The sequence below is a fragment of the Corylus avellana genome, chromosome ca10 (genome assembly GCF_901000735.1).
Source record: "Corylus avellana chromosome ca10, CavTom2PMs-1.0".
NCBI lineage: Eukaryota > Viridiplantae > Streptophyta > Magnoliopsida > Fagales > Betulaceae > Corylus > Corylus avellana.
In genome coordinates, this window is record NC_081550.1 from 4,836,484 (window position 1) to 4,858,961 (window position 22,478).

Consider the following 22,478-nt stretch of genomic DNA (forward strand, 5'->3'; position numbering starts at 1 on the left):
TAAACACAACAAATGCTGCCTATCATTAATGAACAGGGTGCTAAAAATGATACTCAAACAATTGAGTATGATTTGTGGATATCAAATAATACAGGGCAATCTGACATGGTAATTGTACTACTAACAACAGTCTTCAACATACCATATTTCATTTCAGGTTCAAATACAAGACAACCAAATTTTTTCACCAGCTTTCATTTCAGGTTCAAATACCTCACGGTACTGAAAGTTGTTAAAGAACTTTTATTAGTTACCTCAGCAACAAGGTAGTCATAAGATGATTATCAGAGTGTGGGATTGTTGCCATCTAATGTCAGAAGCACCTTGTATAAGTCCGGACGCCGATCACGAAATATTCCCCAACTGTGTCTCTTGGACTTGATTTCATCCAGATCAAATTCTGCTACAAGAACAGCTTCCTCTTTGTCATCAGCAGCTGCGAGAATTTCTCCAGTAGGCCCTGTGGTCAAATTTCAAAACAACATATATATATTGTATTAAATACACATCCATGCGCAAGGCGCAGTTACTTAAGGTAGTCTCAATATTGCTAATGCCAGCAGATAAACAGAAGGAATACCTGCAATAAACGAGTTCCCATAGAATGTGATCTCACTTTCTCCATGTCGTGTCTCAATCAACTCTTTTCCTATGCGATTAGAAGCTACTAAAGGTACCTGAATTCATGCAAATAGATTAGTTCCCCTTGTATGGAAGTGTTTCGATAACAAACACTATTTGTTGGAAAGTTTTATTTTAAATCACAGCAAGTCCTTGACAGAAACCATCAAAAGACAACAACTAATAGTGCCATTTGCTCTGGAATGCTTAAGTTGTCCAAATTTATCATAAATCACGCCAAGTTCTTGACAAGAATCATCAAAAGATAACAACAAAGATCCATTTGCTTTGATCGCATCAAGTGTCCAATTTATCATTTTGTGGTCATTTTTTTTGGATTATTATGGGGGCCCCAAAGAGGAAGTTACTGGAACACAGATTCGGCAAACAGGCCAAACCAGAACCAACTATAGTAATTTTAAGTTGATAATCTACTAGTGTAGAGAAATTACCACATTTGCCCCAGCATGCCCTTGCATTACTCGCTTCCAGTGTTCACGGGAATCAAGTTCTGCATCTTGAGGTTCAGAACCAATAGCTGTAGGATAAAGCAATATTTCTGCACCTTGAAGAACCATAGCTCGGGCTGCCTCTGGAAACCACTGATCCCAACAAATTGCTGACATGAAATATGCAGTAGTAGCCTTAGTTTTTTTCCAACCCTTACTTCTGTTGCAGATGAAATTACTAATAAAAAATAAAAAATGCTATGATGTTTGCCATTAACATGGTTATAATGCAAATCTACAGCGTAAGTGAAGATTACTGAAGGTACACCATCTCCACATTGCACAAAAGGTAGATAAAAATCTAATACAAGCCCAAAAATTAAAATCAGAACACAAAAAATTAGAGCATTTAAAAATTCTTACCAATTCCAATCTTTGCAAACTTAGTCTGGAATACCTGTTGATAAGAAGTATCAGGTTTGTTAAAGTTTCAACAGTTATTACAAATCACTACCAGGACTTACGTTACCAAAGCAGTATTAGATATCAAATGAGATTATTGTAAGCACCCACCTTAAAGCCAGTGTCACCAGGATTAAAGTAGAATTTTTCTTGGTAGCCTGTCAGAGAAAACTATTATATGTCATCATAAAAAATATATGATTCAAGGGAAGGAATAATCCTGCATCTTGCATACCTGGGCTATCTGGAATATGGGACTTTCTATAAAGTCCAAGATCTGTCCCATCAGCATCAATTATGGCAACTGAATTGTAATGAGCATTGTTAGCCTCTTCAAAGAAGCTAACTGGTATCACTACCCCCAACTCTTTTGCAAGTTTTTGCATCCTACACAGCATGAACATAAACATATAAAATAAGTTCAATTGCACAAAAGGTGCTTGAAAAGACAGGTAAAGTGATAGGGAAATATCACAGTGCCAACTGGATATGGCATAAGAGCGGTCAGCCACCTAAGCAAATAGCATATGACATTATCTGATACTTTACCTCAGGATTGTTGGGTGGCCCTTATACGGCTTAGATCGTAGAAAGAAATCCTCCCTTTCTGCCTGACAGAAGTAGTAACCCTCAAAAAGCTCCTGAAGAAACATCCATTAGAACAAAAGCTTATACACTACCATTAACAATAAAACTAATTCAGTTGAAGAATTTGTATCAAACACTGTCACTTACCCAGTTAATTTTTTATATGCCTGGCATGCATTAGTTACGAGCAATACTGACATCAACATCCATAGTATCTTTGTTTACATTAAAAATCAAACATTTCCCTTTCATGGGGTCAGAGCAGTAAATGATAAAACAAGACTCTGTTTACCATAATTTCAAAGGGAGAAGAACCATTCAAAAACCTTGCCGTAGAACTTTATAAATCATTGTCATCACTGGCTGTGATAGATCTCAATATCCTATTACGCATCATATGCTGTATACAACATGGTTTATGTTATACGTAAATCGAAAGGTGTCTCCAATATGCATTGTTTCCAAAAAAAAGTAATGAACAAAAGACCAATTAACTCTCCTTTGGAAACATTACCAAAAGACCAGTTAAAACAGATACTCTTAACAAAGTTATTACATTATCTAAAAAGGTGCTTTAAACCTATAGAAAAATAATTAACTTCTTTTCTTTCTTTTTTTTTTTGCCTAGACTACCAAAAATAGTCATTTTCCCCAACTCAAAGGTTCTTTAATCTCATGAACCAAATACTATTCAGAGCATTTAAATAGTCAGTTACCCCAACTCTGAGGTTCTTTAATGTCATGAATTTTCACATTTTCGATTTTTTGTTACAAATTTTCAACAATTGCAAAAGGGAAAAAGCATTTTAGACATGAGCCAAAGAAACAGAAATAAGAACAAAGAAACAGAAATGATGGTGTAGCTCTGAAGATGTATTAAATAAATACTTTCTCAAGAGAAATGTTTCTAAAAGAGCCGTAAACTGCAAAGACATAGACTGGATATCACAAGTTCCTAGCGTGCATACCTGTATAAGAATGATGTTTGCACCCTTTCCATGAGCAGCTCTAACCAGCCTGCACAAAAGAAGTTTGCTTAAGAATACTAACAATTTTAATTTAAATGCCTTTCCATTTATGGCCTAAAAAGGTGAAGCATGAGCGAATTTCAAAAGTATTACTCACACACTTCAAAAAGATAAACTAAGACAGGGAGTGGGGAAACAAACAAACATGGAGGGGTTTATGACTTGCAGTCAACAACATGAAGGAAAAAGCTGATGGAAGTACGCTTTAGTATTTGAATGGCAAAAGAAGGAGAATTCCCATAAAATGCCATACAAAGTTTCTAAACACCAAGCACTCAATTTGGTCCGACATGAAGACGGATGGCATAATATTGATCAAGTTACTTAGAACTATTGCAAACACAAATTGTTGATGCCACATAACAATCATTCAAGTTGGCGTCTGAATAACCAAATCATTCACTGATGCATAGATTTTTGGGTCAATGTTTTACATTGGAACATTTTGTCACCCCAAAATCACTTGGCGCAACCAAGAAGAACTTATCAAGATGTTAAGATGTTGGAAGTTCCAATCTCGTGATCAAGGGAAATTGGTGGTTCGAACCCTGCCCTTTTTCACGACGAAACTATAAAAGTGAGTACCCTTCATTTCGACAATAAGCAAGTACACTTTGGTTAAAACCTTCACAATAAGCTGGCAGAAACTAATGATAAAGAAAAGAAAAGAAAAACTAAACCGAAGTCTTAACACTTTCAAAGAGAGTATAAGAATACTGGACAGAGATATCCCAATAACAAAGCAAAACAAACATTCCTTGTCGTCCAACATATGCAGGAAGAACAATCTTAAAGATCAAAGACCAATAATACTAAAATAAAAGGAACCCACAAGTTCTTCTGCTAAATAGACTACATCAAAATTCAGACCTACTTGTTAAACTCAGAAAGAACGCACAGATCAATTTCTAGACCTGGTCCTAAATTTGCAGCACCGTGCACATAGGAGGCAAATAGAATAAGAGAGACAACAGCAAGATTAACAGGCACCATGTACTTGTAATTACCCTACTCACTTTGAACTGGATAATCAAGAAAAAATAAGAAGAAGAAGAAGAAGAAGAAGAAGAGAGACCTTTCGGCGGTGGTGACATTAGTGGCGACGTCATCGGTGCAAGCGAATTGCAGAGCCGATACCACCACTCTCCTTCCCTTTTCCATTCTTTCCTCTCACTTTCTCTCCGCCTCTCAGAGCGTGTAGTGGTTGTTGAGCGCACAAAATGACAGAGCCCCTGGCGCTCTGAAATGTACCTTTTTGCATAAAGTTCGTTTAAAAAATTGTTGGGCTAGTTTGTCAATTCACTCTCCCTTTTTTCCTTCAATTTTCCCAAAAAAGAAAATAATAATAATTTTTTTTCGCTTTTTTTCTTTTATAAAAATAGCATCTTATTTCATCTTTATTTTTATATTACATTAATCATTTTTTATATTTTTATATTATATTAATCACTTTTTATTTCTCGTACAGTCCATTGAGGATGGTTTGCGGCCTTTTGAAATATTTTTTTATAAAAGAATTTTTTGTAAAATAATTTTTAGAGTTGAGGGTGTTTTTAAAATTTTGATTTAATTTTAATGAGAAATTTTGATGATTTATATATCGTGATTAAATGAAAGAAAAACAAAATCGTCATTTCATTTTAACTTTTTTTCTTTGAAATACTCTTCCTCAGTGGCCGTGTACCAGTGACGTCAAATCTATAGATAAGATCACCCAAGATAGGCCTATGAGATTAGGAATCTTTCATTCAATTATACGTCTCAGTGCACCTCTAACTTCTTGCTGATCTTCTGGCAGCGCCCTCCCTCTTCCTGTTTTCAGATTTGATCAGGTAAACTTCATTTAATCCCTTCGAAGTATCACTCTAATGATAATCTATCATCTATACCATTAATTACGACAATTTATTCCTCAAATTACTAAAATAATGACAATGTGCCTTCCAATACTAGTAAAATGACAAAATTACCTTTATAAAATTTTCAATAAGACAAAAATACTTTTAAAAATTTGAAAGAAAATTAAATTTTAATATTTTTATTTTTATTTTAGTAAGAATAATTTCGTCATTTTTTAAAAATTAGAGGTACATTGTTATTATTTTAGTAGTGAGGATAAATTGTCGCAATTGATAGTTTAAGGGGTAAATTGTTATTGAAGTGGTAGTTTAAGAAGGTTAAGTGGACTTTACCCTTATAAATATATTGTCACATTATTTACAAATTTAGAATAAAATAAAATAAATTTAGACCCAGATAATTCTTCTTAATTTCAAGTGAAATAAAGAGTACCCAATTCTGCCACAGAGTAGTCTCTTGCTCTAAAATCATAAAACTAACAATTCTCTGCCTGCCATTTTGTCTATAAACAGTCATGATAAAGACAGTAGTGGTTCTTAGACTGTATATCATTCTCATCAGCTATCATTGATAATTATCACTTCCCATGAATTGGACAATTCTATAACAACTGCACTGAAATTAACTCTGAATGGTGCCTCCACATTGTATGTTCCAAGAAAAGGGTCACCAGGCCAAACTCAAGAATTATGAAACAATTATATGAAACACAAGTATAATCTGATGCAACAAATGCACAGATTTGAGCACAGTAAAGCCGATATACTTTATTAACTCATCCAAAGATCCAGAAGTATTTGTGTACTACTCATCATCACTTTTTTTTACTGCTCATCACATTAACTTCAGTCCTGGACTTCAGGCTTCTTTGCACTAGCTTTAAGGTACCATCCAAGAGAAGCAAACACGGTGATTGTACCGGCTACAACTGCATAGTTCCGGTACTTGTCAGTGGACACTTTTTCAGATGATGTTCCAGCTGTTGAGGATGAGCTGGTTGGTTTGGCATCAGTGACTGATCCTCCGGCGCTTGTGGCAGGTGTTTCTTCTGGTTTAGGACCCTGGGAACATTCAACTCATTAAGCATTACTTTCAGGGATAACTATATAAGGATCTCAAGCTAATTAAGTTTCCAAAGAGAGAGAGTGGAATAGATGAATCAATGCTAGAGGCTTGAACATGAGTCAAAATGGAAGTTGGAAAGACAGACTACCTTGATAATCCAATTCATATTAAAATTACCAACAGTCCAGATTGATTTTAATTGAAATGGGCCTTTAATGTATTAATTAAGATAGTTCAGTCCAGTCGACACAGAATTAGAAAAGGTTAGGACTTTAAGTTCTGAGTCAATCAACCAAACACCGGAAAACCAAACAAATCAACCAAATTTTGGAACAGTAGCTGAGAGAGCAAACAGTATATAGAAAACCAAATGGCCTAGCAATACAGGTGTTGAATATAATCTCATTTCTCTTTCTTAAACAAGCTTCATTAAGCAAGATTTTAAGTATCAAGTAACCGTTGGAGAATAATGAGACTTGCCCACCAAAAGTATGATTAAGAAAATTTAAGTTCAAAATGCAAGATCTTCAATAAAACTGTGCAATGCATATATGAGATAACATACCAAAGTCTAAAGACACATGCAAACAGCCAAATTATACTTTGTTCATACCTTCCGTGCAAGCTTCTCCAACTTCTCTTGCTCCATTTTCTGCATTATTACAAAAGATCTATTTAAGACATTGACATGAAAGCACCAGATGACTCATGACAGCAAACGTCTAAGCAGAGAGAGAGAGAGTGATCATTGAAAAGTTCTCGGGATTACTAACGCATGCAGATGACTCAGACGTGATTGGTTGACACTCATGCAATCAATAGATATATTCAGATGACTCATGACAGCAAACATCTAAGCACAGAGAGAGAGTGATCATTGAAAAGTTCTTCGGGTGAGTAACACATGGGTCAAAGTTCGATATTCTGTGTCTCTAGAACTCTTTTTACTAACACGACTTCGACCCCACTTCATATTCAAATCTGGATGATCTTTGGACTATTCTTTTTGCCAGGCGAATCCTACTGACACGCTATGATGACATGGTATGCACTTTAATTCATACTCTCAAGATTCTCCAATTGAACAAGAGCTCAAGGCAAGGCTAATGAGGACTCTCTCATGGTAATCATACTCAAATGTGTTAAGTACAGATAGTAATATATGAGTTTTACCAGTATTTTAAACAGAGCTTATCTCTTCAAGTTTGTCAATCATTTGATTCATTCAGCAGTTTCAGGGATGTATAACTGCCAAGAAACATCCATTTTAACTTCTTATAGAAATAGAACATTGAACTAATTGGGCAAAACCAAATTACAGGTTACCAATGTGTACCATCCCCTTGCACCAAGGACCTCCGATTTATTCATAATTTTCCACTAAAAGCTTTGCCTAATCAATGCTCAAAGGAATTACACAACTCCCACCAAATGAGCTTCATGTGCGTCTCATCATCCATTTCCAATGAGATGCCGTTTCTCTATGCTAAAAGGATGTTTTCATGATTTTACGTGCAGAACATTCAGTTTCCTGGACAAACTATGTTAAACTCATAATCAGGCAATTAAATTATCATCCACCAATCAATGGGGAAGGAAATCCAAGGAGCCAACAACTCCCAAAGAAATTTGTGCCTAGTTGCGGCTGATAATGATTTTCTAACTTTTGAGAGGCAACCTATCTCCCCCCCCCTCCCCCCTTCTTTTTCTCTTTTTCTTCTTTCTCCGTCGGCACATGCACAGGCACAAGCATACATTTTGCAACATTTAGATAAAACTATGACACTTCAAATACCCTATGGTGGATATAAACAATAACAACAATAGTAAGTTTAAGGGTTGTTTGCAAAATCAAGATCTCTTGCACTTCTCCATACGGACTTCATCACCATTGTGATATACAATGATTACAACACAATTTTAATCTTCAAGACAAGTACTCTTAAGTTATTTTACTAATTAAATAAATCATAGCAGCACCTTCCTACTGGTATCTGGTATTTCCATGTTCATCTCAGATCATTCAGCTTTTCTTTCTTTTTTTCTTTTTTTTTTTTCTTTTTTTTTGGGCTTATTTACAAATCCATATCCCATAAGTACAGGGTGCCGGGAAAGCTTTTCCATTCAATTTCTCATTTTTGGTTTAGGGACTATTATATAAATTTTCAAACAGTGCCCATCCTCTTAACATGAAGTGCCTTGAAAACCATCTCGTGCTTAGAGATGGAAAAATTTGCTATTATAATTCACACAAGCAAGAGAAAGTTGACTCTACAAACCAAATCAGGTTAAGTTCTTATACATTCAAATTAAAAAGAAATATGCAACTGAAAAGGTTGAGTTCTTATACAAGTGCACTCACAACAAATCTCTCCCTCACTTGTGAGTTTCTTTCACATGACCCAACAACCACTTGCATGTGAGTTCTTTACACAAGAGTGTTACGCGTACTCTAAGAGCAGAGCCAACTCTTTTACCGGAGTCAAATCAAACGCGTCAAACCAAAACATTTGTATCAGCAATGAAAGCTAACCATAGCTCTAATACCAATTGTTAGGGAGAGAAACACCAAGGGAGCCAACAAATAATACATTAATATACATATTAGGACACCACTTCTAGTCCAAAAGCCTAAGCTAATAGGCTTGGTCCACTTATTAACTACTCACTCTCTTTATATTTTACAAATGTGAAACACAAACCTCATAAATGTAGTCACAACAAACATAGGATCTGCTTCAAACAAAATCCAGGATTTAGCACAAAATTTAGTGATTTTATTTCAAAATGCTTCAGGTTTTGATACCATACCACTCTGAACAGAACAAAAATTTTGAAAGATATAAATAAATACATCAAAGAAATCAAAAGTTTATGCGTGTCTAAATCAACCACTAGAGGCATGGACCTCCAGTGAAGTAGTAAGCCATAAAACTAACTATCAGAGTCTCACCACCTCACAGAAAAAGGGAGAACAATAAAATAGATTTTCTTTTTCTTTTTTTCCCTTTTAAGTGCATCAAGCGCTTTCCTATGATTTCAGAACTTAAGCATATCTCCTTCACATTAAATATTGTTGCATACAGCCACTAATAAAAAACTCTGCCAGAGAATTGTGGAGGATTTTTTAAGGACTCTAACCACTTACAAAAAAGAAAAAGAAAAAATTTACTCCAGATTGTATGGCAGATATAAAATAAATTTGAGTGAAATTCCATTTTATCAATATATACCAAACCCCAGATCTTGAAATGAACATGACCAAATAAACTAATCAAAAAATCAAGATAATAACAAGGGGACTACAGAATAAAAGAGTATATCATCCATGTCACACAGCATGAAAGCAGTAAAACAATTTCAAAAGAAAAGCATGAGAAAAATAGGACAATGGAGATACCTTAATGTAAACATTTTCTGCAGCTTTTTCCTCCTCACTAAGAACTTTGCCGCCACTAGAAAACCTTCGAGATACAAATCTTGCAGCCATCCTTGTCGCCATTGCAATTGGATTATTTTCCTATAAATGAGACAAGGTGGGATAAAATAACACAATAAATCCAACACAACTTTACCCATACAATCAAATGATACAACAAAACCAGACTCTAGATCCCTTCACTAAAGTTGTAAAATAGTGCTCAAACTGCACATTTGATTTTTTTTAACTTTTTGAAAGTTCCTTTTCTACACTGTGTTGGAAGAAAATAAAAAGGCGGAGGATTGAGGGGATGGGAGAGAGCAAGAGAGAGAGAGAGAAAGAAAGAACTTTCCATATCAGATATCTGGTCCATCCCACAGGTGGGTTAAACAAATAGATGGTTAAGCAACAAACAAAAACGCCCCTCCTGCCCAAATGCAACCCTTACTTCATTTTCACCTCACTTCTTAATTCATGTTGGTAATTAAGCACTGCTATTTGGTTATGTAACATTCAGAGCACAACAATATTTAACATAAAAATGCAGCTTTGGGCATAAAACGGAAAAATCACTTGCACCCTCATGGTCTCCACAACGTTTACCAACAGAAATTCTTAAGTCACAGAACTCACTAAATTGATAATTGGATATTAAAGGAGCTTTGGATTTTAATTAATATTTATTTTATTATTTTTGGTACATTGGAGGCCCACTGTGCCTATGGGCTACACTATAGGTTATAACCCTTTCCTTCCCTTAAACCCCCCCTCCCTTAGTTTAAGTGAGACTCGAGTCACTCGATCCAGATCCCAGGTCCCTTGTACTTTACAAGCCAAGCCAACTAAACACACAATTACAACTACTTTAATACAAATGATGAATGAAATAGCCTATTGACCTGAAGTCTCTACAAGGTGCATACTATTTTAGTAAACATTACAGACAAAAAACTATGGTACTATGTAGAAGACTACTTAAAGAGTACCATTGTTTTTTGTTTCAAAAGAGTGTCATCGTTTCTCAGCTCCAAATGAAAACATTAAAAAAAAAAAAAAAATTAAAAACTAAAAACAAATTACTAAGCCTTAATGAATTTTGGCCAAACCAGCAAACATTTGTACTTTATACATTTCCATTGAATATCACTCTTCAAATAATTTTCTAGATATAACACCCAAATTTCAGGTGCATAAATTACTTTCCCCAAAGCTTAAAAAACAAAGCAAACCAAAAAGGAAGAAGAAGAAGAAGAAGCGATATCTAAATTTACTCAAAAACGATTACCATCAACGAAATAAACAAAAAGAACTAAAATAAACCCAGAACAATCTCTTTTACAACTGATGTTCCATTGCAACAAACGGAACCTCGTGTCAAGGATTTCTGGTGTAAGATTCCCAGCATTCTTTTCCTTTCCCACAAATCTAAGAGCTGGTATAGCATAGAAAACAAACCCAAATTCACCAAAAATGAAGCTAGCTAGCAACATCGACAGCATACAAGAAACGAAAACTAATTTCATAAATCACATCAATATCACTTCTCTACATGTATGCACACATACAAGCATAAATATATATATACCCAAATTCACCGAAATGCTTATGTAAACGAACCCTAAAATCAGGACCAAATAGCAACCAGCTAATACATATAGAAATGTTACATAAAATGGGAAAATGGGAAAAATCGCTAACCAAGCAATTGCAGATTGACGGTGAGACTCACAAGAGACGAAGAGACAGTGAAGGGTATAGAAGGAAATGAAATAGTGTGCTCAGGTGTATAGGCTTTGGGTGGGGTTTACACGTGGGTCCGCTTGGAATGAATTGCTCGGAGGGAAAGCTATCCACCGTCCGATTTACGAAAAGGATTGATTCGTGTGCTTTTTTAGATTCTATCTTTTAGATGTCAATTTTAAGGGAAATATTAGGTATTTCTTTTTTTTCTTTTTTTTTTTTTTGTTCTAGATGAATATTATTTTTTTAATAATTAGGTAAAAAAAATAACAAAAATGTTATATACTCTAATGGTATTCTCCTAATATTCTTCTGAGCCTACGTAGATATTATTTTTCTAAAAATTGAGTGATAAAAAATAAGTGTGACTTCCTTTCTTGCTTTTTTTTAAAAAATAATAATATTAGGAGAATACTCTCATCCTCTCTCTAACTTTTAGTGAATTAATATATTGAATTTACAAAGAATTTAAATATACGAATTTTATTTATTTTTCCTCTAATTAAATAATAAAAATAACTTAAAAACACAATATGTCTTTCTCATTAATTATTGGCCACAAAATTCAAAGTTTAAAGTTACGAGAATTAATGTGGTTCGCCTAAGTTTACACATCAAACAATTTTCATTGCTACATTTTTTCTTGATCATTTGATTGTATAGAAGACTCTATTTATATAAAAAGAGTCTGAAAGTAACATTTTTTTTTATTTCTACATTAACAATCACCATTTTATAATTCTTGTCACTTAAATTTTAACTATTATCTATTGAATTCTTGTACCTCTTGTCTTAATACTCTTGATCATAGGAAAATATAACATTGTATTCCTATGATGATGCATTTATCTAGGAATGTCGAAGAAATTGATGAGAAAGGAGAAACCATTGGAAGTTGCCCAAAGGTGGAAGATCACATGTAAAGATTCCGCGTGGAAGTTGCCAACAATTTTTTCATTTTTCTTTCTCCAACGCGTATGTGTTTTATGGTGCAATGGGCCATGCATCGACTTCAATATATTTTCAGCTTTCTTGCTTTTACTAATGCGTGTATATATATATATATAATATGACCAAGTTGTCCTATTATTATTATTATTATATGAGCGACATTATTTAACTTAAGGAGAGTGATTACTCTAATTGTCTCTGAAGCACAATGTCTTCTTTCATGGCCTCTTCTTCATCCTCTTCTTCTTTCACCCGTCGATGGCCTTACGATGTATTTTTGAGCTTTTTCAGAGGCCAAGATAACTGCAACAATTTTACTGCTCATCTATTCAAAGCTTTGTGTGAAGCGAGAATCTATACCTACATGGATGACAAACTTAGAGAAGGAGAGGGAATTTCACCAGAATTTCTCAAAGCCATTAAAGAGTCAAGGACTTCCATCGTTGTACTCTCTACAAACTATGCATCGTCCACGTGGTGCTTGGAGGAGTTGGTGAAGATCCTTGAGTGTAGAGAAACAAAGCAACAAATCGTTCTACCTGTGTTTTATAAAGTAAATCCATCAGACGTACGACATCAAATAAAGAGTTTTGGCGAAACATTAGCTAAACATGAACACGGATTCAACAAGGATACTTTGCATAGCTGGAAGGCATCCCTGAATAAAGTGGCCAATTTGTCAGGATGGCATTTGAAGAACAGGTATTTCCATTTACGCATATAATGATATATATTGAACAAGTATTTACTTTCTATCCACTAAAGCTAACATGGCGTGGTCTCCAAATTAATCAAATATTATGAAGAATCACGCCACATCAATTGTGGTATATATATAAACTTTTCTCTTAGGTATGCATCTTGGACCATAAATCTGATCAGTGTGTTTTGTTATTTTTTGTCTCATATAGTTTTGGGTAATTCAATAAATTCAGTAGATTAAAAATGCGATTTAATGTAAGGATATTTTAAGCTACCTAAATTGGTGAGGACATGGTACCAACCAACATTATTTGATATTTATGATTTTTTTTTTTTTGTATTTCATGGAAATCATAGTGAATTAGAAAAAACTTTTGGTTGAAGCATTTAATATGATACTAACACATTAATTTCTTTATAAAATTCATTGAATTTCATGCATGTGCAGTAAAGACTATGAAAAGTATTAGTCTAATTAAGGGAGGACTTGCAATTAATCCACAGGAGGATTGAGATATAGGAAGGAAAAATCATATCATATTTTATTGCCTACCATTCTCATTTGTTGCAAGAGAAAGAAGAAAATTGTAAGTATCTATTTTCATGTGAATACTCCAACTCATCAAATGCTTTTTTTTTTTTTTTTTTTGCAGTGCTTGGAATGAATCTAAATTTATTCAGGAAATTGTTCAAGTGGTCTCAAGAATAGTGAGTCATACATATTTAAACGTTGCCAAGTATCCAATTGGAATAGAGTCTCATGTTTATGACATCAATATGCTTTTAAATATTGGGATGAATGACAGACGCATGGTAGGAATCTTTGGAATTGGTGGAATTGGTAAGACAACGATGGCTAGAGCGGTCTATAACTCAATTGCTTATCAGTTTAAAGATAGTTGTTTTCTTGCAAACGTTAGAGAAACTTCTAAGCAAGAATGTGGTCTAGTCCAATTGCAAGAGACACTTCTTTCTGAGATCCTATGCAACTCAATTTTGAAGGTTGGCACTATTGATCGAGGAATCAATGTCATAAAGGAAAGGCTTCGTTGTAGAAAGGTTCTTTTAGTTCTTGATGATGTGGATCAGTTGGTCCAATTAGAAACATTATCTGGAGAAAATAATTGGTTTGGTTTAGGAAGTAGAATCATTATAACAACAAGAGATGAACACTTACTAATTAAGCATAAAGTTGATTTAAGACACAAAATGAATGAATTGGATCACAATGAAGCTCTCCAGCTCTTTAGTCAACACGCCTTCCAAAGTGACAAACCTAATGATGATTTTGTGGAACTCACAGAACATGCATTACGTTATGCTGGAGGCCTCCCATTAGCTTTAACAGTGCTAGGTTCTGATCTATATGGTAAAGATATACAGTATTGGAAAAGTGCATTGGAAAAGTACAAAAGAATTCCTGAGAAAAATATTTCAGAAAAACTTAAAATAAGTTATGATGGATTAGTGGAAAGTGAGCAGAATATTTTCCTTGACATTGCGTGTTTCTTCAAAGGGAAGGATGCAAAATATGTCACCAACATACTCAACAGTTGTGGTTTCTCTCCAGATATTGGTATTAAAGTGCTTATGGATAAGTCTCTCATAACTATTGATGAGTCTAATAGATTGCTCATGCATGACTTGTTGCAAGACATGGGCAGAGAAATTGTTCATCAAGAATCACCCAAAGAGCCTGGCAAACGCAGTAGGTTGTGGTTTCATGAAGACGTTCGTTATGTACTAGAAGAAAATATGGTAAGACTCACATCAAAAAATTATTTTAATTTTACATTTGTAAAAATGAAGGGAGAAATACACATACACATGAGCATACACGCTTGCGTGTGGACACACACCCATACACAATGCACATACACAACACAACCATTTGATCAATCTTCACAAAAGAAACAAAATGTGTTTTTCAAGCTGAGCCGTTTCAGTAAAATTTCCTCCCAAACAAATTTTGTCTGCTAATTTAACAGATTTTGTTAGTGTGACACTTACTTAAATATGAGACGTGTCACAATTTTATTAGTTCTAATATTTCACGCTATTGGAATCTGTTAAGCCAGTTGACAGAATTTAGTTGTAGAAACTAAATTATTTTTTTGACATACTCCAGAGACCTTTGAGCTCATTTTGATATTTTTTTTGGCATACTCCAGAGACCTCTGAGCTCATTTTGATACCATAAGGAGTTAGTAGTAAATTAAGTAAACCACATGGACTGATTTTGCATTTTCCCTATATATATATATATATATTGAAAGAGAGAGAGAGAGAGAGAGAATTATAATTCTAGAAAATTGTAAAATATGAAGAAGTTTATGTTTTGATTTTGTTAACACACTTATGCATTGTCTTATTAGGGAACAAACAAAATTGAAGGCATATTAATAAATTTGCCTGAACAAGACTTGATATGCTTAAGCTCCAAAGCCTTCATGAAGATGAAAATGCTCAGATTGTTTATAAATCATAATGCATGCTTTTATGGAAGGCCCACTTATCTCTCTAATGAGCTACGATTGCTTGATTGGCCTAGATGTCCTCTACAATCTTTGCCATCCAATTTTCATGGAAAGAAACTCGTTGTTTTTAAAATAGATAATAGTCCCTTGAAAGAACTGAAGCATGGATTCAAGGTACAACTACTATTTTCTACATTTATTTCTTTTAGATTATGTTGTGAACTTCTTTAAAGCTAATTTCTCCCTTCTTTTCTTTCCAGAATTTACAAAACATGAGGATTATGGCACTCACCAAGTGCAATTTCTTGACAAAAATACCTAATGTTTCAGAGATTCCAAATTTAGAAGAGTTTACTCTTTCTGAATGTAACAATTTAGTTGAGGTTCATGACTCTCTCGGATTCCTTGATAAGCTTTCTTATTTGGCAGTTCGCTTATGCTCTAACCTTATCAATTTGCCAAGAAGCCTCAAATTGAGATCTCTAGAAATGCTTTTCCTTGAGGGATGCTCAAGTCTTCAGAAGTTTCCTGAAATTGAGATTAAAATGGAATGCTTAAGGGACATTACATTAAATAACACAGCCATAAAAGAATTGCCTTCATCCATTGGATATCTGACTGGACTTCGCCAATTATATCTAAGAGATTGTAAAAACCTTATGCGTCTTCCAAGTAGCATTATTCAATTGCAACATCTAGAGATTCTCTCTCTCGCAAATTGTTCGGAACATGTTGAGCTTCCAACAAAGATCAAGGATGAAAGACAGTCCATGCCCTCATATGTGTCTGTGAAGGGATCTGAAATTTCATCAAGTACAGAATTATTATCATTGCCACTTCCAACAAATTCAAGCATATTAAATGATGGTTGCTCCTCAATAGGGTTTCCGGCACTGACACATTTGGATCTTGAAGATTGTCATATATCAAAATCAGATTTTCTTGCGACACTTAATTGTTCTTCCACTTTAGAACATTTATTTCTATCAAGGAGTGATATTATTTGTCTTCCTGCTTGCATCAGAAGTCTTGTTGGATTGAAGTCCCTTCGATTGGAAGATTGCAAGCAGCTTCAAGAAATTTTAGAACTTCCACCAAATATAGAAGATATAGATGCTAGTGGATGTGTTTCATTGGAAAATTTTCCTGAAGTATCAAAAATATATCAATTCAATACAAGCAAGTTACAAGCTTTAGAATGGATTGACTTGTCCAGATGCTACAAAATGCTTGTGAATATGGGGAACCAAGTAGCAAATCCTTCATGGGATGAGGTATATGTCTCTCTCTTCTATGTGTTTCTATGTGCCTTGGTTATATTGCTGCAAATTCATAATATTTTTTTAACAGGGACATCTTAAGGACCACGTTGGTGGCATTATATTTCCGGGAAATAAGATTCCAAACTGGTTCAACTATTGTAACGAGACTTCAAATAGTAAGTCATGTGAAATAGACATTACTGGGCACCTGCATTTGAATGAGATTAAAGGAATTGTTGTTTGTGTTGTTATGGGAACCAAACCTCTAATCTCCTCAGAAGACCCCACTACTTATATCCGTGTTAACATCATTAATGAAGGCGTCTCAACTCTTATTGGAGACAGAGGACTTAATTTCATAGGCTCAGATCATGTATGGTTGGAGTACTTCGTTTTAGAATCTTCTGAATTAAAGGGAGACAATCTGCGAGTTAAGTTTTATAGTCCTTCAGATTCAGTGCTATTTAAAAGTTGCGGAGCCCATCTAATACACAGGCATGAAGAGAAAGCAAATGATCATCCAGGTGTGCTCCATGAGGATATTAATTACCATTTGGATGTACCCAATGAAGAAATTCAAAATTCAGTAACATATGGTATTCAACTTTCTAAGAGGCGCCGTGACGATGAAGATCACAACTTGGATTCCAATTGGTACCCACAACAGAAGAGGCATTCCTCGGATAACTCCCAACACTAAAACCCCCCAACATTTTCCAGTAAGGACCCCTTAATGCTTGTTATTTATTTATTTATTTATTTTGGTAGGTTAATTGCTCGATATAGTGGGTTTAGTGGGCTGTTTGCAGCTTTTGGGTTCACTCTTGATGCTAGTAGTAGTAGTAGATATTACTAGTTATCTAATGCCATTAAGCTCCAGCATTTTGCATATTGATTTGTTCACTTATAATCATGGAAAAAGGTTTTTCTGGTTTGGAGATGGTGTTTAGGGTGCAAATGACAAATGGGATTCCATACGAGAATGCATGGGAAATATTTAGCATCATTTGACTTTGAATGAAACCACCTCAGTTCCCAGATATGGATTTAGAAGGAAATCCTGCTCTCCAGGGATACCAGATGCCTGCTGAGTGGGAAATTCACACTATGATCAATTTTTTGGTTTTATAATGACATAATAATGTTATTCAGGTAACTTACAAAAAAAAAAAAAAAAGTTATTCAGGTTGATGGGTCATGATTTATTATTATTATTATTATTATTATTTAAAAAAAACATGATGGGCTTGAAGTGTGGTGTTATGAATGGGGCTTAAAAATAAATTATTCTGTTTAACGATCTGCTCGATACTCGTTCGGATAAATTAGAAGCTCGATTATTAAATGAGACATATCCGTATAAACTCAAAGTAATGCTAGAAGTTCTTCCCATATTTTTCTTGTGTCCCTCTAAAATTGATGTACCTTTTAAAATTAAAATTAAATTAAAATTCAATAGTAGAGAATAGAGATTTAGGGTGAATGGTGAAAATTTTAAAGCCACATTAATTTTAGAAGAACACAAAAAATGCATAAGAAAGACTTCAAGCATTACTCGTAAACTCTATATCTTGTTCATAGATGTTTGTATCGTAAACTCTATATCTCGTTCATAGATGTTTGTATATATATATATACCGATGGAGCGCAAGTTGTAAATGAGTTCGCACATTCCAACCCGTGCTAGTTTAATGAGGAATGTTAGGCTTACAAACAAATTTTACAGAAACAAACTTTTACAACATGATTAAAAATGAAATAAATTTAACTTTTGATAAACCCAATCATATTATGCCACATCATGTTGTAATATCTTTTTTGTAAAATTTATTTGTAAGCCTAGCATTTTTCTGATTATATATATATATATATATATATATATATATATTGTCATAACAAATTTGGAAAAATGGGTGAGAACTAGGCTACAACAAAATCAAATTCTTTTTACACTCATAGGTAGTTTTTAAAATCAAAGATAATTCCGACCCGCATTATTCACGCGGGTTGGAATGTTTGAACTCTTTGACAACTTATACTCCCATCAGTATTTTCGCAACAAGAACAGACGCCCGCCCCGGATAGGATTACGATACACCCTTGTCCAAACACTCGCAAACCGAACGTATAGGAATTAGGAAGTTAGGCACCCCCTTATTTCTCTTTTACTTCATTCCTTCTCTTAAAACCCTAAGCACACTTTCTTCTCCAAACGGCTGCCTCAGCTCTGCTCTGACACTCCTGCGATTCCCACCGGAAAAATGGTAAGCCCACGCTTCCTCAAATCCTTTCGTTTCCTTATTTTCTCGCTGTTTGGAAAAAATTGAGGAAAAATTGGAGAAGATTTTAGATTCTCTTTAATGTCGATATAGTGTAGTTTTCACTCTTCTAGGTCTGATGTAGTGTAGTTTTCTTTTGGATGTTTTGTCAACAGCCAAATTGAGAATTGTCTATGTGATAGTCGCATGTTATAAAAAATTCGAATTTTTAGTACTTGAATGAAGCAAAATGAGCTCGTTTGGCAAATTGATTTCTGTTTCTGTTTCTGAAAACTATTTTCGAGAACAAAAACAAAAAATAATTTTTTGTTGTTTTTTCGCTAGAAAAGCGTTTGGCAAACTATTTCCGAGAACCTTTTCTGAAAACAATTTCTGAAAATTTGCTACAACCTCATTTCACCAATACCAAACAATAAGTTGAATCTGAGACCCAAAACCTATCAAAATGGTATGTGTGTGTGTGTGTGTGTGTGTGTATATATATATAATGGGATGAAACCCAACAAAACATATGAGATAAAGAGAAAACTATTATGAAAGTAAAGCAAGTAGGGCTGTAAATGAACGTAACTATTCATGAACATACTTGGGCTGAGCTTGATCATTAAACGATACATATCGTATGAACCCTCAACTCATATATATTTATTAATATTTACATATATATGTATATATATGTATATATATTAATAAAAATAGCTTATATAGTATATTAGTTATTAAGTAACAATAGTAACAACAGCTTATTAGGCTCTCTCCCTATATATATCTAAATCAATGTGATATTACATGCCCTAACTTTAAAGATGACAAATGAATATTTCAAGATTCTTATGTTATAAAAGAACAAAAAATATTTATTAGTGTTGTTTTAATTGTTTTTCTCACTAATTTTTGGTTCAGATACCAAGCGGGAGGTAAATCCATATAATATTTGGGGGACAATTGATTTAACATTCATGATGGCAATTTGGTTTCATGATTTTATATCGGTTTTTCTTGTTCTTCTGATAGGCACCAAAGAAGGAAAAGGCTCCTCCTCCGTCCTCGAAGCCAGCCAAATATGGGGGAGGGAAGCAGAAGAAGAAGGTAAGATAAGGTTTTTGGATCCAGAATTGGCTTTGAAGATTTTGGCTGTGTTTTTTGTTTTTGGTTGAAAAGTGTTCTGAAGTTGCATAAAGGTGTAAACAAAAGAGATAAAACCAAAATTTTAACTAATGGAGCCTTTGATTTTCTGTAGTGGTCAGATGATAGATTGTAGGAATAGGTCATGTGGGTTCTTGGCTTCTTAGAAATTTCTTGAATTCAATTTTAATATAAAATATGGGTTTGATACTATGAATAATATTGGTGTAATATACAGAAATGGAGCAAGGGAAAACAAAAGGAGAAGGTGAACAACATGATTTTGTTTGACAAGGCAACCTATGACAGACTTCTTACAGAAGTTCCGAAGTACAAGCTTATCACCCCGTCCGTCTTGTCGGACAGATTGAGGGTACTGTCTGAGCTTGGCATTTCTTTCTATATTTCTTCATGTTATATGTGGTCATCATCTATGTTATGGGCATTAAAAAACCATTAAACGGCATTCCCATGGTTACCATTTCTATAAGTTTTGATATTTAAAGGTTAAATATTTTCTCTTTTCATATTTGTTTTTTTATAAATGTATGTTGTTTGCATGGGACAAATATAAGGCGTATAATGCCTACAAAATGTAGTTGGGTATATTGAAACCACGATTTGATTTGATACTTGTAAACACGGTTCAGGCATGTTAACTTACTTGATTTGGTAGATCTCTTGTAGTCATTTTTTGCACTTAAAGCACGTATGACATGCTGTAGTGCAGTTAATGTTGGGTTAGGCTGTTGTTGGTGGAAACATGGTTTAGAGATCAAGCATCTTGAGTAAAACTTACATTATTCAGCTGGTCTTATAATCACTTTTTGTATTTGAATTTTGTTTAGATAAGCTGTATTTGAGTAGGGGTTTATGCCATTATGTTGGTAGTGAAGATATGTTTGAGTTTGATTGCCATGACCATGGCTTTGGTATTATTTTGTTGCTCTCAAAAGAGAAGTTACTTGGAATACAATAATTGCCACTTCAGTTTTTTTCCCTAGGCCATTGGTGGTCAGGCAAATCAAGGGTAGCATTGAAACTTTTTCAAAACTTCAGTTATTGGATTGACTCAATTGATATTTTATAGACGAAATCGAAATTGAAATCAGACACATAGTTCAAGGACCAAAATTGGTGTTTGCCCTTTGGGCAAACTACTCATGATACAATTTAAATCAAAAATAGAATTTATTATTTTTTGTTTTATGCATGTCCCTGTCCCTCCGCGGTCTTTTTATATACTAGTCATTGTTCTTTTAGCATGCTGTTTAAGTTGATTTCCTTCTCTTGACCATTATCAGGTTAGTGGATCATTGGCCCGCCGCGCAATTAAGGATCTGATGTCAAGAGGTTCAATTAGGCTGGTATCTGCTCATGCAAGCCAGCTGATCTATACCAGAGCCACCAATACTTGAAGATTAAGAGTTTTTGTTTCTTTCGTTGAGGGAGAGCTAATTACCATTCTTCCAAGATAGTGGAACTAGGTCCTTTATTATATTGTGCTAGCTATATTTTGCTTCTTTTGTACCCCTATGGTCACGGTTTTTCTTTATGATTAAAATCTTTATTGGACCGTTATTCAGATTAATTTTTTTAAAAACAATTTTTGAAGGGTTTGCTCTACCACATAGGTGGTGGTCTGGTAATCTTTGATGATTTGAATATCAATTCCAATTTTGTGTCATTGCCATTTACAGTTTTACTAAACAATAGCCTCTGGGTTGTTCATGCTTTTGCGAAAGGAAGGTCGTTGTTGGAGTCGCCATGAGCAACTGATTGATGAAACGAAGACAATACTCATTAGCATGCAATAGGGATGCAGACATGGCAACTTACTGTAAAGTGTGGGCATCAATCCAAAAGTCTTTAGAGAATGTTGGATGGAAGATTATCTTGGTTTTATCCATGACAAAGGAATTGGTGATTAAGATGCTTTGCTTAATTTTAATGAATGCTCTGGAATTTTATCTAAAAAAAAAAAAATGAAGGCAAAAGCATAATAGTAGTATTTTTCTCCATTATTCACTCTAGTTTAATAAATTGATCGGGATTCTATTTTTAAATATACTATGGTCTCACATTATTTTTAAATCGCATTTTTTGAAATCGTAAATGTAAATAGACTTTAAATATATTAGAATAGCATCATTTTAATTTCAAATTAAATAGATAGGAGTTATTTTATAGTTAAAATTTTATTTTATTCCATATAAATATAATTATATACATGATGTTACATAATAAATATATTGTTATGTTATTTAAAAAATTTAAATAACTTGACATTATATATACATATAGCTAATAAAAGTAAATTAAATTGTAACCATAAAATGCATTCTCAAAATGGATGCCAAATCAGGAAAAAAAAAAAAAAAAAAAAAGATGCCAAATCAGCTATTGCCTTCTGACGTGGCAACATCACACTGGTTCTCCCGATGTGGC

At 34.1% G+C, this 22,478-nt stretch overlaps 4 protein-coding genes across 6 annotated transcripts; 2 read left to right on the forward strand and 2 right to left on the reverse strand.

The window, feature by feature from the left end:
* LOC132163667 (N-carbamoylputrescine amidase) lies at positions 1-4,397 on the reverse strand. Its single transcript, XM_059574035.1, has 9 exons — positions 4,224-4,397; positions 3,089-3,137; positions 2,082-2,173; positions 1,768-1,919; positions 1,644-1,690; positions 1,494-1,527; positions 1,074-1,240; positions 581-677; positions 1-460 (listed from the first exon to the last, which is right to left on the reverse strand). Exons 1-9 carry the CDS (start codon positions 4,307-4,309, stop codon positions 285-287), a joined length of 900 nt encoding a protein of 299 aa, XP_059430018.1. The 5' UTR covers positions 4,310-4,397; the 3' UTR covers positions 1-284.
* A 1,126-nt stretch (positions 4,398-5,523) lies between these two features.
* Positions 5,524-11,295, reverse strand: LOC132163951 (uncharacterized protein At2g27730, mitochondrial). 3 transcript variants are annotated; one of them, XM_059574338.1, is made up of 4 exons: positions 11,193-11,295; positions 9,474-9,593; positions 6,687-6,725; positions 5,524-6,069 (listed from the first exon to the last, which is right to left on the reverse strand). In XM_059574338.1, exons 2-4 carry the CDS (start codon positions 9,573-9,575, stop codon positions 5,854-5,856), a joined length of 357 nt encoding a protein of 118 aa, XP_059430321.1. In that variant the 5' UTR covers positions 9,576-9,593; positions 11,193-11,295; the 3' UTR covers positions 5,524-5,853. The 3 variants fall into 3 exon arrangements, with proteins under 3 accessions (XP_059430321.1, XP_059430324.1, XP_059430322.1); XM_059574341.1 differs by lacking the exon at positions 11,193-11,295 and adding an exon at positions 11,112-11,182; XM_059574339.1 differs by lacking the exon at positions 11,193-11,295 and adding an exon at positions 11,080-11,173.
* A 1,098-nt stretch (positions 11,296-12,393) lies between these two features.
* Positions 12,394-17,482, forward strand: LOC132162773 (disease resistance protein RUN1-like). The gene is made up of 5 exons (XM_059573001.1): positions 12,394-12,887; positions 13,694-14,645; positions 15,625-16,638; positions 16,715-17,280; positions 17,395-17,482. The coding sequence occupies exons 1-5, from the start codon at positions 12,394-12,396 to the stop codon at positions 17,480-17,482; spliced, it is 3,114 nt and encodes a 1,037-aa protein (XP_059428984.1).
* A 1,301-nt stretch (positions 17,483-18,783) lies between these two features.
* On the forward strand, positions 18,784-21,717 carry LOC132163858 (small ribosomal subunit protein eS25-like). The gene is made up of 4 exons (XM_059574236.1): positions 18,784-18,890; positions 19,920-19,994; positions 20,269-20,403; positions 21,335-21,717. Exons 1-4 carry the CDS (start codon positions 18,888-18,890, stop codon positions 21,446-21,448), a joined length of 327 nt encoding a protein of 108 aa, XP_059430219.1. The 5' UTR covers positions 18,784-18,887; the 3' UTR covers positions 21,449-21,717.
* The last annotated feature ends 761 nt before the right edge of the window (positions 21,718-22,478 follow it).

Coding starts and splice junctions, on each gene's coding strand:
- LOC132163667 (XM_059574035.1), bottom strand. CDS start 4,309: ATGGAAAAGGGAAGGAGAGTGGTGGTATCGGCTCTGCAATTCGCTTGC. Junction 1,691..1,767: donor CCATATTCCAGATAGCCCAG/GTATGCAAGATG, acceptor TTTCTCTGACAG/GCTACCAAGAAAAATTCTAC. Junction 1,241..1,493: donor GTTTGCAAAGATTGGAATTG/GTAAGAATTTTT, acceptor ATTTCATGTCAG/CAATTTGTTGGGATCAGTGG.
- LOC132163951 (XM_059574338.1), bottom strand. CDS start 9,575: ATGGCGACAAGGATGGCTGCAAGATTTGTATCTCGAAGGTTTTCTAGT. Junction 6,726..9,473: donor CAGAAAATGTTTACATTAAG/GTATCTCCATTG, acceptor GTAATAATGCAG/AAAATGGAGCAAGAGAAGTT. Junction 6,070..6,686: donor TGGAGAAGCTTGCACGGAAG/GTATGAACAAAG, acceptor GAATGTTCCCAG/GGTCCTAAACCAGAAGAAAC.
- LOC132162773 (XM_059573001.1), top strand. CDS start 12,394: ATGTCTTCTTTCATGGCCTCTTCTTCATCCTCTTCTTCTTTCACCCGT. Junction 12,888..13,693: donor GGATGGCATTTGAAGAACAG/GTATTTCCATTT, acceptor GATGAATGACAG/ACGCATGGTAGGAATCTTTG. Junction 16,639..16,714: donor CAAATCCTTCATGGGATGAG/GTATATGTCTCT, acceptor TTTTTTTAACAG/GGACATCTTAAGGACCACGT.
- LOC132163858 (XM_059574236.1), top strand. Junction 19,995..20,268: donor GAGGGAAGCAGAAGAAGAAG/GTAAGATAAGGT, acceptor TGTAATATACAG/AAATGGAGCAAGGGAAAACA. Junction 20,404..21,334: donor TCTTGTCGGACAGATTGAGG/GTACTGTCTGAG, acceptor GACCATTATCAG/GTTAGTGGATCATTGGCCCG.